Here is a 10,576-nt window from a genome sequence, read left to right on the forward strand (position 1 = left end):
GGGTCGTCGCTGTCTTCAAGCAGTTCGAGGATTTCCATGGCACGGTCGTGGTGGCTCTGGAGTGGCTCGTATACGTCCATTTCGCGGGCGTGCTTGACTATCCGCTCTATGTTGGCCTCAACCGTGTGCTTCTGCAGCTGCTGGATCCAGTCGTCGACTGAGTCGCCGACGAGGTCATTCAACCGTTCCATACGCTGCACTTGCCGATGACTTGCCGACTCCTCATCCGCTTCGTACGCAGTCGCGGCAAAGTCGGGGTGTCGGAGCTTCGTGTGCGGCGCGAACTCGCGGCCTTTGCTCTCCAGAACATGCAGCAGATCACCCACAAGATCACCAGCGGGCACCCCCGACAGGTCGTTGGTGAGCTCGGCCCACCAAGGATATTCAGTGTCCTCGTCGAGAGTACTGCTGAACGTGAGGTCGGGCGCGTCGGCAATGTTCTGCCACTTGTAACTGTGGCCCTCGAACGTCGAGACGTCATTGAACTGACCGGGGGTCTGTTTCTCGAGCTGAACGGAGCGATGGTGGTTGCGAGCGATCAAGAACTTGCACACCTGGGATGGTCGATGAGCATGCGGATACTAGTAACGGAGCGCGTGAACGTACGTTCCACAGCTGCGTCAGCGCGACCTTCGCAGCATGATCGACGGTGGCGACGCCGGCCGCAGTGCTCTTGCCCTTGCCCCTGCCCTTCTTGGCCTGCATTTCGGGCGGCAAAAGAAAGCGATGCTTCAGGAACGACTGCATCAGCTTCGTCAATGCCTGTTCGGCTTCCGCGGCCTGCGCACTCGGAGGACTGGCCGCCGTCGTTCGTCTCGCCTTCCCAGTCGCCTTTCCCTTTGGCGCCGACGATGATGGGTCCGCTAGTTCGTCAACGTCCATGGCGTTGTCGGCCGTATCGCCAGGCTTGTCGCCGCCGCTGCCACCGGCCGCGCCGCTTCCCTTCTGCCATGGGGTGCCAGGACCGTTCTTCTGCTTGGTAAGGACGAGACCCATCTGGTCCAGCCCTTTCTTCCACAGAAGGAGCTGCGGATTCGGTTCGCCGTCCACGTACCACTGCGGGACAGGGTGCGCATCCCACTCCGGCTTCGGCTTGTCGAGGTCCCACCACTGGAAGTGGGCGTGTTTCGCATCCGGAGACCCATTCCTGTCGATAAAGGAGTCCATGAGCAGACGATACTTCTCGCGGAACTCGCCGATAGGCTTCGACCACCACTTTGACCCTGGGTCGTTGTACAGGAGTTGCGCAATGGCGACCTCGTTCAGCAAGTAGACAACCATTGGAACCAAGACGCGAGTCGCAGCCTTGGGCACAGCCGCAGCGGTCACGCTGCCCACGCCCTCCACGGTGTCCGCCTCAGCGATGTCAGCGGTGAATCCCGCGACGGGGCCCGCAGACGCGTTCCCTTTCTTACCGGCAGCCGCAGCGGGGGCGGCGCTCTTCTTCTCCGCCGTGCTGGCTGTCGTGTGCATGAGCGCACGCATGGCGGGGGTGTCAAGACTGATACCGGTGTCCTGGAGGAGGTCAGGTGTCTTCATCGCGATGGCGTCGGTGACGCATCTGAGGTTTGACGAAAACATCTTGACGTGCTGCCTGATGTCCAGCTTGGGGAAGACGGTCCCTGCTGGCGACACCGCGAATTGCTTCACAGCGTTGTCATGGTCCTGCGCGAGGGCGCTGGAGTCCGCGCGCGCCTTCTCCTCTGACTTCGCCTTCCCCTTCCCCTTGCCGTTGCCTTTCACGGTGAACTTGGCCGCCTTGGATACCACAGTGGGGACGTCCTGCGTGAGCGGCATGTAGGTCATCCTGAGCGAGTCCCGCGTCAGGGCACGGAACATCGAGACGGATGCCGGCGGGCTACCAGAGCAGTCCTGGAGCAACGCGACGAAGGTGTGTCTATCGCCGAAGAATTCGCGCGCAAGCTGCACACCGAACCATCAACATACAGAGACAAAGAGGTAGGGAGCGCAAACCACGTACTGCCCAATGAACGCTGTCGGACTGCGTGAAGTCCCGGACCGAGCCAGTCTTGAGGTACGGCGTATTGACCGTCGCCATCAGCGCATGGAGCGTCTTGTCTGCCTCAACCTTGTCCTTGGTGTTGGTGGCCGCCGACGCGTTGGAATTGATATGCGGTGAGTACGCCGTCGGTTCGAACATGTGCGCAACCTGAAGATAGGGACTTTGAGCCACCACACGCACACCACCATGACGGTACCACACTCACCCGTTCCCACCCTCGCGAGTACATCCCGACCTGGGCGCCGACCAGCGAGATGGCATGGCACGTCAACAGCGGCAGCTCCGGCGTGAACTCAGCATCATCCAACACCGTCCAGTTGTAGTACGCGTATGCGAGACGGCCAATGACATGTTCCATATGCTTCTTGTGCGCCTTGACGCGTTTCTTAGCCCAAGCGCGTTTCTTGCTCCGAGGCGTCTGCGGGTCTCCTTCCGTCGCCAGCAGATCCTCATCATCGTCCTCCTGACCTAGCGCACCCCCCGCCTTCAACCGCAGCTGGTTGATGAGCGCAGAGCTGTATTGGTTCATCATGGAGAAACCCTGCTTGCAACGCACCCCGAGGGAGGCGGCATCCACGAGGTGGTCGGTCGCGAACTGGTCGACGGTGTCTAGCATCTCGTCGGTCCATAGCTCGTAGTTGGGCAACTGCGCGCCGCGCGTGTACTCGCGCTGAAGACGGTCGGCCGACCGGGCGACCGTCGACGAAATCGCACCATCCACCTCGTCCAAATCGTGCGCGACGGCGTACATCGCGAGTTCCGTCTTCCGGTCGGCTGCAGCATTCTCGGACGCGTTGAGCGGGGCTTGCTTCATTCGCAGGTACCTATCCCTGGACACGCGTGCCTTGTCGTATTCGTCGCAGATCTCCTCGACTTCTTTGATGCCGTGGAAAGACTCCTTGGAGCCGATGACACCCATAACCCACTGCATCCGCATCATCGCGAAGAGCGTGATCTGGGTGTGTACCAGGTATCAGCACCCATAACGCACTCAGACAGCCCGAGCACTTACCCCACCTCCTTTCGCAAACACGCGTCGCCAAGAGCTGACGGCGAACAGCGCGCACCGGTCGTAGTAATGACGCCCGAACCCCCGCGTTTTCGTGGGATCGGACCCATCGTTGTACAGAGGGAGCGAGGCGTCGAGGATGGGCGTGAGTGAGCACAGGAAATGCCGGATGGCGGGGTTGCGGTACATGTGCGTGAGGGCCGTCTGCAGCATGCTGCCGGACGTGCCTGGTGGCCGGATGTTGTGGACGATGGTACTTAGCCGGATGTGCGCCTGAAGCAAGTCCTTGGCCGACCCGGTGGATCGCCATTTGTACAATTCGCGCATGTTCTGGCGCATTTGCTCCTCCGGCGTCTCCCCCTTGCTCGGATACGACTTGTTCTGTGCATGCCACTCCGCCGCTTTCCTGTCGCCCAGCGACCCTGAACAAAGCAGGTTAACGTGCGTCCAACCACGTACACGCCCCCGCCGTCACAGACAGCGCACTCACCATACTTATATACGACGCATAGCCAGCATCCGTGCTTGCGAAGGCGGTCGTACAGCTTTTCGCGCTTCGTGCGCAACCCCTTCGACCTCGGACTGTTCTCTCCTATCGCGGCGAGCTCCGCATCGGTTTTCGCCATGGTCTCCACGTACGACTGGAGCATCTGCTTGCTCGCCTCGATCCGATGCTGCCCGATGAGCGTGTACGCGGCGTGTGTTCGCGGCGCGTCGCTGTGCTCCCCCGCGCCGAGCTCCCGTGGCTTGAGCTTCACCCACGGCAGTTGTTCGGGATGGTGCCAGTCTTGGTTCGCGGGGAAGTCGAACGCCTCCTCGGCAATCGCAACCTCAACCCGATGGGGATGCAGTAGATTTTGGTACGTACTCGTGTTGAAGTTCGCAACCAATGCGTCGACGTTTTGAGTGTCCAGGGACCGCGTGCTGAACGTTTTATGGACACTTACCAAGTTACACTCCGTCTGGAACATGTCCAGCGTCGGTAACAGCGCATACCCATACATGGCCTGCGACATCTGGCGCGAGTACTCCAGGTATATCTCCTGCGCGGCCGTCTGCATCTCGAGAATCTGGTAGTACGTACATCATGCCCATGTCAGCGTAGAAACGGCACCACACAGCGCAAGCGAAGCGCACCTCCGACGCATCCTCACCCAGGTCTTCCAGGGCTCGGTCGATCTCCTGTTCCGTCGACGACGGCCCGGCCACAGCTTGACTACTTGACGAAGCCATTGTGAGCAGTGCGCGGTAGTACTGTCAAGCAAACCCTGTGAAGTGCGCAGACGCGGATGAGGGGAAAAGATCAGAGAGAGCACAGCGCACCTTCCAGGGACCCACGAGCATCACGCAGCATGGCCACCATGAGCTCGGAAAGGGGACCGCGAGGCCGCGCGCGTGATGATGCCGAACGCGCGGTTTTCTGGAAAGCAGGGACACATCAGAAAACTCGCAAATGTTCCAGTCGGACGCAACATAGACCGCACCGCGCACACGTGCAAAAACCCCAGAGAGTACGGGGCGCACTCAATAAACATCGATCTGGGGGATGTCGCGCGATCGCGCGAGATCCCTTTTTGGGCCGTCCTGACATTCACACCTCAACATATGCGCGCACAGGGGGTAGGAGTACTACTACATGAAGATCGACAGCGCAGCGCACGACGCACTGATTTACCGACATCAAACGCTGCCTCCACCGCAAGGCTCGGCTGATGCAACACGAGGCCGACATGGCGCACCGCGCAAACTCGCCGCTTCATTCTCATTACCAAAACGCGAAGCGACTCCCATGTTGCTCGCACTTCATCATCGCGCTCACACTTCATCATTGCATTCGCACCTCATCATCGCGTTCGCACCTCATCATCGCGCTCGCACTTGCACAGTAGCTGATCGACGATCCCTGCAGATCCTCGTGCCGAAGTTGCGCCTGCCAATCGGTAAGATTCAATTATGTTCGGACCGCACCGAGGTCAGCAGATCAAGATAGAGCGCTTCTCGATCAATCGGCGATTGGCCGATCGCGTCGCCGCTACGTGGGAGCCGCGACCACCGAGCGTCTCGGACTTAGGACAGCGCGCGGCACTTGACTCTGTCGCTCCCCCTTCCTTCTTTCATCTGGCAACCCCTCCTACAACATGGTCGGCACCCTGACTTTCCAAAACCTTAGCGCGACCTTGAAGAAGTTCCACAAGGACTCCGGACTCGCAGCGGCTGGCAAGCGACCCGTCACCCCATTCTTCTGCGAGGATCCGCCGGACGCACTGGAATGGCAACCCGAGGAGATGAAAGCGCTGAATAAGCTGATCAAGGCGTTCGTCGACGAGCGGTGGACTCTCCAGGCCGTCGAGGTCGTCATCCAGGACCACATCATCGTGCGTGAATCACAGGCCCATCGAGCGCCGCCCTGACTGACATGATTCCACAGACCGATGACTGGTTCACAGTCCTCGAGAATGTATCCATCACCCGGCTGCCTTATGTCGAGGCGGCCATGCAGTATGTGAGGTCTACCCGCGAAGGCGAGGTGCGCACTCTCCAGCGCGTCCTCATCGACATGAAAATCGAAGCTGTCCCTTCAACCATCACCGACGACTTCACCATGCCCCACCTCAACATCTTTATGCCATGGATAGGTAAGTCGTCCCAATTGACGCATTTCGCGCAACTAGCTCATCACACGTTGATTCACAGCCGGTGATCGGTTGAGGAGTGAGTAGCGCATAGTAGCACTCATCTATGGGCTAACATGCGTGTGTGTGCAGTTTCCAACGTCCTTGAGCCCGACAGTGATCGCAGCGTCTCACCGGAGTCCGACCGCCCCGACAGCCCTGCGCGCAACAGCGCCGCTCCGGATGAGGGGGAGGCAGTGGACGCGCAGGTCGAGGATGTGCTGGGCGACGACGCGCAGCTTGAGGATGCGACGGGCGGTGACGCGCAGGTCGAGGACGCGCCGGGCGAGGATGCGGATGGGGCAAAGGACGCGCTGGGCGACGACGCGCAGGTCGAGGACGTGCTGGGCGACGACGCGCAGCTTGAGGATGCGACGGGCGGTGACGCGCTGGTCGAGGACGCGCCGGGGGAGACTGAACCGGGCGAGGACGGTGAGGACCGCGATGACCGCAACGACGACGACGAGGCGACCGGTGAATACCTCGCACGACGTGCAAGCCCCGCCACGACTGACATCCATGCAGCCCGCCTGCAACACCACCCGTATGCGCAACGCGCACGCGAGGCCAACGAGGCGCGGGAGCGTGAAGACCGACCCGCCCTGCCCCATACGAGCGCGTCGCCTGTTGACGGCAAGGTCGAGGTCGAGGCGGCAGATGAGAGCGAGGTCGAGGTGGAGGAGGCAGATGAGAGCGAGGTCGAGGTGGAGGAGGCAGACGAGCTCGTCGACAGCGAGGACGACGAATCGCCGACCGGACCCAAGGGCAAGGGGAAGGCCCGAGGGGGAAAACGCATCAGCAGCAATTCGGCGCGGAAGGCACGGGCAGCAGGCAAGGGCAAGGCGTCGGCCGTGCCCAAGCGTGAGGACCCGGAGGTGGACAACTCTGCGCCCAAGTGGGAAGGGCAGTGGACCCTTCTCATGCCCGCAACTGAGAAGAACGACAACGTGCACGCGAAGGTGAGTTTCTGTTACGACAACACGTACTTCGCTAACTCTCTTACAGTTCATGGGCAAGTGGCGATGTGCGCAGTGCAAGAAGAGAGGCGCCACCGAATGCGTCATCCGCGGCCTCGGACGCAGGTGCGTCGCCTGCATCACCGGGCATAGATCTCCATGCGACATTAAGGTAAGTACAAACCTCTCTGCAAAACCGTTTAGGACACTGATTAAAGACTATGAAGACCTACTACGAAGCAGAGGCCGTCTACGTGAACGACCAGAAACACGGTCGATACGCTGACCTTCCCCCCGCGCGCTCGACCACTGCCCCCACGACCTCAAAGATCAACCCGCGCAAGCGGATGGCGGTCTCTTCGAGCGAAGAAATGTCGGACAGCCCGGGCGAGGACGACATCGTAAGTCGCACTCCACAAAGCGGCAAGGCGAAGACGGCTGCGAAGCCCAAGACGAAGGTCGCCGCACCCGTCTCCAGGACGTCGGCGAAATCGGCGACGGCCACGCCGAACAAGCGCAAGAAAGTCGACGCCACGCCGGAGGCCAAGCCGTCATCGGCGAAGATATCGGCGCGCGCATCAAAGCCTGGGCCGTCCCAGAAGACGGCCGACAACAAGAGCACGCGCGCCGAGGCAAGGGAGACGATAACCATCGACTCTGACTCCGAGGATGACCAGCCCCTACGCGCCTTAGTTGCCGGTGCGGCGAGCAGCCCCGACGCTCCCGAAGACGCGATGGATATCGATGAGCCGCAGGTCGTCGACGGCAAAGGGAAGAGTAGGGCGGGCGACCTTGGGCAGCTGCCCGAGGCGGTCCAGAACGACAGCGAGCCAGACGACCACGGTTCCCCGTGGCACGGCGATCGGAACGCGGTAGTGACGATGGGCTGGCTCGGTACGCGGTGGAAGGAGCTGATGGAGCAGATCCGGGACCGCATCGAGGACGAGGTGGAGAGCGCGGTGGGCTACCACGTATGTATCCGCCTTGCACTCATTATCATTCCACTAACGATGCTCTCACACAAGATTGCGAAGATGCAAGCTGCGTCCAGCAAGCCGCAGGTCCCAGCTCACCAACCGCCCGAGGACCTGGTGCGCCGGCCGGGGTGGTACCCCAAATACGACGGGCCGAGGCCTACGCCCATTAACAACCTGAAGACCGAAATGCTCGCGTCGAGGACCTCGAACGCGGCTGCTCCCTCTTCCTCGAGCGGCGCTGCGCGGTCGTCCTCAAATCCCACAGTGTCGAGTTCTAGGAACGCCGCAGCGTCATCGTCAAAGGACGACATGGCCGCATTCGCGCCCGACACCCCGACCCCGAAGCAACGCGGCGGCGGCTCGACAGCTTCAGCGTCGCGCAAGACCACGGGTGCCAAAAAGGCGGTCCACAAGGACTAGGACAGCTCGCGATGTGTGATTGTACGGACAAGGTTGGTCTTGATAGTATGTACATACACAAACGCCGTGTCTTGCTGGGCTGCGTCCCATGTCTTCTGGTCTCTAACGCTATCGCACCGTGTCGCGTGTCGTCAGCGCATATCTTGTCATACTCGTATTGTTCTCGCTCGCTCGTCGTCGCTGCCGTGTACCCAGGTCGTACTGTATCATACTGTTGCAATGTCATAACGTGTACCATGTCAGCTGGCGTGCCCCGTGTATATGGATGTCAGGGGATCTCGCGCGGGTGCGCAGGATCCCCTGGAACGTCCTCAGTACATGGTGCGGCGCATACATACGGGTCTGAGGGGATCTCGCGCGGGTGCGCAGGATCCCCTGAGACGTCCTCAGTGCGTGGTGCGACATACAATATGGCTGTCAGGGGATCTCGCGCGGGTGCGCAGGATCCCCTGGAACGTCCTCAGTACATGGTGCGACACATACATATGGCTGTCAGGGGATCTCGCGCGGGTGCGCAGGATCCCCTGGAACGTCCTCAGTACATGGTGCGACACATACATATGGCTGTCAGGGGATCTCGCGCGGGTGCGCAGGATCCCCTGAGACGTCCTCAGTGCGTGGTGCAACATACACATATGACTGTCAGGGGATCTCGCGCGGGTGCGCAGGATCCCCTGTGACACCTTGCGTGCGTGGTAAGACATACAATATGTGTCTGAGGGGATCTCGCGCAGGTGCGCAGGATCCCCTGTGACGTCTTGCGTGTGTGGTGCGACACATACATATGACTGTCAGGGGATCTCGCGCGGGTGCGCAGGATCCCCTAGGACGTCCTCGGTACATGGTGCAACATACACATATGGCCGCCGTGGTACGCTGACGCGACACTGCATTGCGTTATGCGCGGTGCGGAGAAGTCCCTTCGATTGTGGTATACCAAACGCATCAGCCACTGCCCAAGATAGACGGATACTCTATGCTACATGTTCAAGACAATACTCTGTACTACAGTTGTCTACTTCCGAGCACGCTTCGCCTTCTTCTGCTTGTCTCGCGACCCTTGGGATTTGCGCTTGCGACCACCGGAAGGACCGGGCACGGAATCTACAAAGAGCTTGAGTTTGACAGCAGCTGCGGGGAGGACAACTTACCAGCAGACGCGTTCGTCAACGCCGCGGACTTGTTAGACTCAGAGACCACGCTTTCCGAGCCTGACCTTTGGGAACGCTGACTAGGGTCCGGTGTCGCCTCACGAGAGTCCGAGTCATCTTCTAGCGACTGTTTCTTGAGCGCATCCATAGTTTTGCCCTGTATGATTCTATGAGTACCCCGTAACCGTGCGAGGACAGGATGCGCACCTTATGCTCGCATCCAAGCTTGTGTACGCGGCATGCCACGCACCTAGGCTTTCCGCCATCTTGCGGGACACGGCACTCAAGGTAACGCTTTTTGATGCATTGCGCGCACATGCCGGGACCGCAAATCTGGCCGTCCAGCACATGAGCGTTGTAAGGAGCAGATCAAGAGAAACTCACCACAATGTCGCCCGCGGGCGGAGGCAGTTTTGCAGGCCGCGCAACCGACGCTCCAACTTGGAGCGGTTCATCCATCCTTTCAGGCGCCCAACCTCGCGCTTGCAGGTTCAGGTACAGCTCCTTCGATTGCGCTGCTGCAAGCCGCTCCGCGTCAGTGACAGCCTCATCCCTCACTCGGTACACGGTGAAGCCGGGGAAGTCCTTCTCCTCGCCGAATTGTACTGGGGTTGCCGCTTCAGGCAGGGGTGCGCCGATATGTCAACACAAAGCGGCAAAACAAAACCGCAAGCATGCACGTACCGTGCAGTCGATCGTTTGCTGTGCAACAACAATGTACACCGAACGGTTAGCGGGCACACTAGTATACAACCCGGGGACTGACCCATCCAAATGTCGAGGAAAAGGTCCGCCGCCCGCTCCATGTCCTCGTCGGTGTGCGTGTCCGCCTCAAAGTAGAACGGCTCACACCTGCGCCATTTGACAAAGTAACGCCGCATGCTGAGATCCCGCGGCCATGCGCCCTCCTTTGGTGCGTCCCAGCAAGCAGTCAAGGACTAGCTGCACGAGGTGCGGAATCTGCTCGTCCTCGGGCAGCGCTTTGAGCGCATCAAGAACATCGTCCGTCTGAACAAGTCAGATCACACGTTCTGGTCAAAAGATCATGTAGACGTACGAGGATATGTTGCATGACGATCTTCTTGAAAGCGTCCCAGTTGAACGGCCCATTATACAGCACGCGCAACGTGCGGTTCAACTGTAAGAGCACCGGTAATGTCCAGTCGTCCGTGGACGGCAGCCGGTCGGTGAACTGTAACATATCCCGTCTACCGCTAAAACTGGGCCGACGCTTGACGGCCTCGCGATAGTACTTCCCCGTGTCTTCATAAGTCCATGGGCCAACCATGCTGGGCGGTGGGCGGCTCGTCCGACGTGGCAGATGTTGAGGTCGAGTGCAGGTACAAGGGCTGCAACGAGGAATGCGAG

General features: G+C 60.2%; 3 protein-coding genes across 3 annotated transcripts; 1 reads left to right on the forward strand and 2 right to left on the reverse strand.

Moving 5' to 3' along the window:
- C8Q71DRAFT_852005 (uncharacterized protein) lies at nt 1-4,470 on the reverse strand (the record flags this gene model as incomplete). The annotated part of the gene is made up of 7 exons (XM_047926781.1): nt 4,170-4,470; nt 3,523-4,102; nt 3,036-3,454; nt 2,229-2,978; nt 1,982-2,170; nt 607-1,923; nt 1-554 (listed from the first exon to the last, which is right to left on the reverse strand). Coding segments are annotated over exons 1-7 (3,903 nt in total), but the record flags the coding sequence as incomplete, so codon positions are not given.
- A 552-nt stretch (nt 4,471-5,022) lies between these two features.
- C8Q71DRAFT_912258 (uncharacterized protein) lies at nt 5,023-8,298 on the forward strand. Its single transcript, XM_047929188.1, has 7 exons — nt 5,023-5,407; nt 5,461-5,668; nt 5,727-5,744; nt 5,798-6,663; nt 6,710-6,832; nt 6,888-7,631; nt 7,686-8,298. The coding sequence occupies exons 1-7, from the start codon at nt 5,171-5,173 to the stop codon at nt 8,055-8,057; spliced, it is 2,568 nt and encodes an 855-aa protein (XP_047772235.1). The 5' UTR covers nt 5,023-5,170; the 3' UTR covers nt 8,058-8,298.
- Nucleotides 8,299-8,901: 603 nt separating this feature from the next.
- On the reverse strand, nt 8,902-10,576 carry C8Q71DRAFT_793225 (uncharacterized protein). Its single transcript, XM_047925457.1, has 7 exons — nt 10,266-10,576; nt 9,975-10,146; nt 9,893-9,910; nt 9,593-9,825; nt 9,416-9,541; nt 9,209-9,365; nt 8,902-9,161 (listed from the first exon to the last, which is right to left on the reverse strand). The coding sequence occupies exons 1-7, from the start codon at nt 10,494-10,496 to the stop codon at nt 9,073-9,075; spliced, it is 1,026 nt and encodes a 341-aa protein (XP_047772236.1). The 5' UTR covers nt 10,497-10,576; the 3' UTR covers nt 8,902-9,072.

This window comes from Rhodofomes roseus (assembly GCF_022264815.1).
Source record: "Rhodofomes roseus strain CIRM-BRFM 1785 chromosome Unknown C8Q71scaffold_68, whole genome shotgun sequence".
NCBI lineage: Eukaryota > Fungi > Basidiomycota > Agaricomycetes > Polyporales > Fomitopsidaceae > Rhodofomes > Rhodofomes roseus.